Source organism: Drosophila miranda (genome assembly GCF_003369915.1).
Source record: "Drosophila miranda strain MSH22 chromosome Y unlocalized genomic scaffold, D.miranda_PacBio2.1 Contig_Y1_pilon, whole genome shotgun sequence".
In the NCBI taxonomy this organism is placed as follows: Eukaryota; Metazoa; Arthropoda; class Insecta; order Diptera; family Drosophilidae; genus Drosophila; species Drosophila miranda.
The window spans coordinates 49,429,463-49,431,027 of NW_022881603.1; the positions used below are offsets into that span (position 1 = coordinate 49,429,463).

The window sequence follows — 1,565 nt, forward strand, 5'->3', positions numbered from 1 at the left end:
ATGCTTTTGCCTTCCAATGAAAATGAAACACGATGGGACGACCAAAAAATTACCCATCCAGTGGAACATCAACACTATGGTAAATATTACCACTAAATGTATTGTATTGTATGGCTATGAGCCACAAGATTTAAGGATATCTAACAAATTGACGAGCGTGATACACGGTCAGGATTCGAAAACGATGAGCGCCGTTTTTGAAACGAGAATGAGTTGGGAGAATGAATGAGATGAGTATTATTAAATTTATCGCAAGAAACGCTCCTGAACAATGTAAATCTTAATTTTATTAATATAATTTAGCTAAAAACAACATCGGTAGTAACGGAAGACTAAACAGGTTATCTTCACCGGCCGCATTCACTATCGCTCTATGGAGGAAGTAGACAACGATTGAGAGAAGCAACCTGATTTTTTAAATGCTGTATATCTTACAATTTCACTGACGCTCTCCGGATGACGCTGCCTGTGGGTTATGCCCAGAATCTGGTTAACAGTCAGGGTTTCCAGTGAAAGGCTGTCCGTGTCCCAAATGTTCCGGTGATAGGCATTCTGTAGGAGCTTTATGATTGCGCATAAGTCCTTGCGCAGCTTTCGGTTTTCGTCCAGCGTCTGCTGTTGCTCCCCACTGACAGACTGAACGCGGTCCATGATCTTGCCGTATGCCTCCCCTTTAATTGCCGACAAGTTGGTGAACATAACGCTGTTTACATTTAGTAGGACGTCCACCCACTCTTGAAAAGTGATCAGGCGCAGCTGGAGTGGGAGGCAATCCAACAAAGATTGGGGTTAGGTATTGAGTGGTAGCCTCTGGGGTGGATTGTGTAGGCACTCACCTTTAAATCTCCGCTCGGAAAATTGAGGACGTCGATCTCGTCCAGCCGTTTTAGGAATGTCTTGTTCAGCTGCAGATTCATCTGAGCGCTCATGTCGTGTGCCTCAGGCAGTTGGTCCACCAAACGGTGAAAGTACTCCGTAGCTATGGGCTCAGTGCGAGCATTGCACCTGGAGTGGTCTTGGTTGCTGTAGTCCGTGAAGACACCGGATTGATTTTCGACATTCCCTGTGTCCTGCTGTAGAGCCTTTTGGCTTTGCTGATCCTTCAGCGCCAGCTGCACCTGTACCGCCTGCTGAGACATCTGCTGTCCCGAGATCGTGGGAGTATCCGGATTGGACAGCCCCATAGAGTTTGAGTCTAAGACGAGTCCTCGTCTGTCGCTCATGTTTCGACGATTATTGCTCCGATTTCCTCGTCCGCATCGACTATTATTCAAAGTTTTATGTTCAAGTCAAGTTTTACTCCCCGGAGAAGTGTACGTGTGCCCGGTTTTACAGTTTCGAGATCAGACGTTCACTTCGTAATGGGAATTTCAAGGCACTGGTGATGGGCGTAGCTGTAGCAGTTTTCAAGTCTACGAGCACTCGACTCGACGCGAAACAAAACGAAAACCTCTGCTCTGAAAGAACTCACATGTTTTGAGTGCTTTTGTGGGCTTAGACATAATATAAAAGCTTCGCTCATACCGTATTTGAATCCCGTGGTGACCCTCACAGGCTCACAGGAA

General features: G+C 46.2%; 1 protein-coding gene across 1 annotated transcript; it reads right to left on the minus strand.

Moving 5' to 3' along the window:
- Positions 1-267: 267 nt before the first annotated feature.
- On the minus strand, positions 268-1,365 carry LOC117189387. Its single transcript, XM_033394508.1, has 3 exons — positions 837-1,365; positions 436-756; positions 268-371 (listed from the first exon to the last, which is right to left on the minus strand). The coding sequence occupies exons 1-3, from the start codon at positions 1,221-1,223 to the stop codon at positions 348-350; spliced, it is 732 nt and encodes a 243-aa protein (XP_033250399.1). The 5' UTR covers positions 1,224-1,365; the 3' UTR covers positions 268-347.
- Between the last annotated feature and the right edge of the window lie 200 nt (positions 1,366-1,565).

What these genes read in the sequence shown, in the direction of transcription:
- LOC117189387 (XM_033394508.1), bottom strand. Translation starts at nt 1,223, where the DNA reads ATGAGCGACAGACGAGGACTCGTCTTAGACTCAAACTCTATGGGGCTG. An exon ending in TTCCGAGCGGAGATTTAAAG is followed by an intron (nt 757 to 836) that starts GTGAGTGCCTAC and finishes CTCCCACTCCAG; the next exon opens with CTGCGCCTGATCACTTTTCA. An exon ending in CGGAGAGCGTCAGTGAAATT is followed by an intron (nt 372 to 435) that starts GTAAGATATACA and finishes CTTCCTCCATAG; the next exon opens with AGCGATAGTGAATGCGGCCG.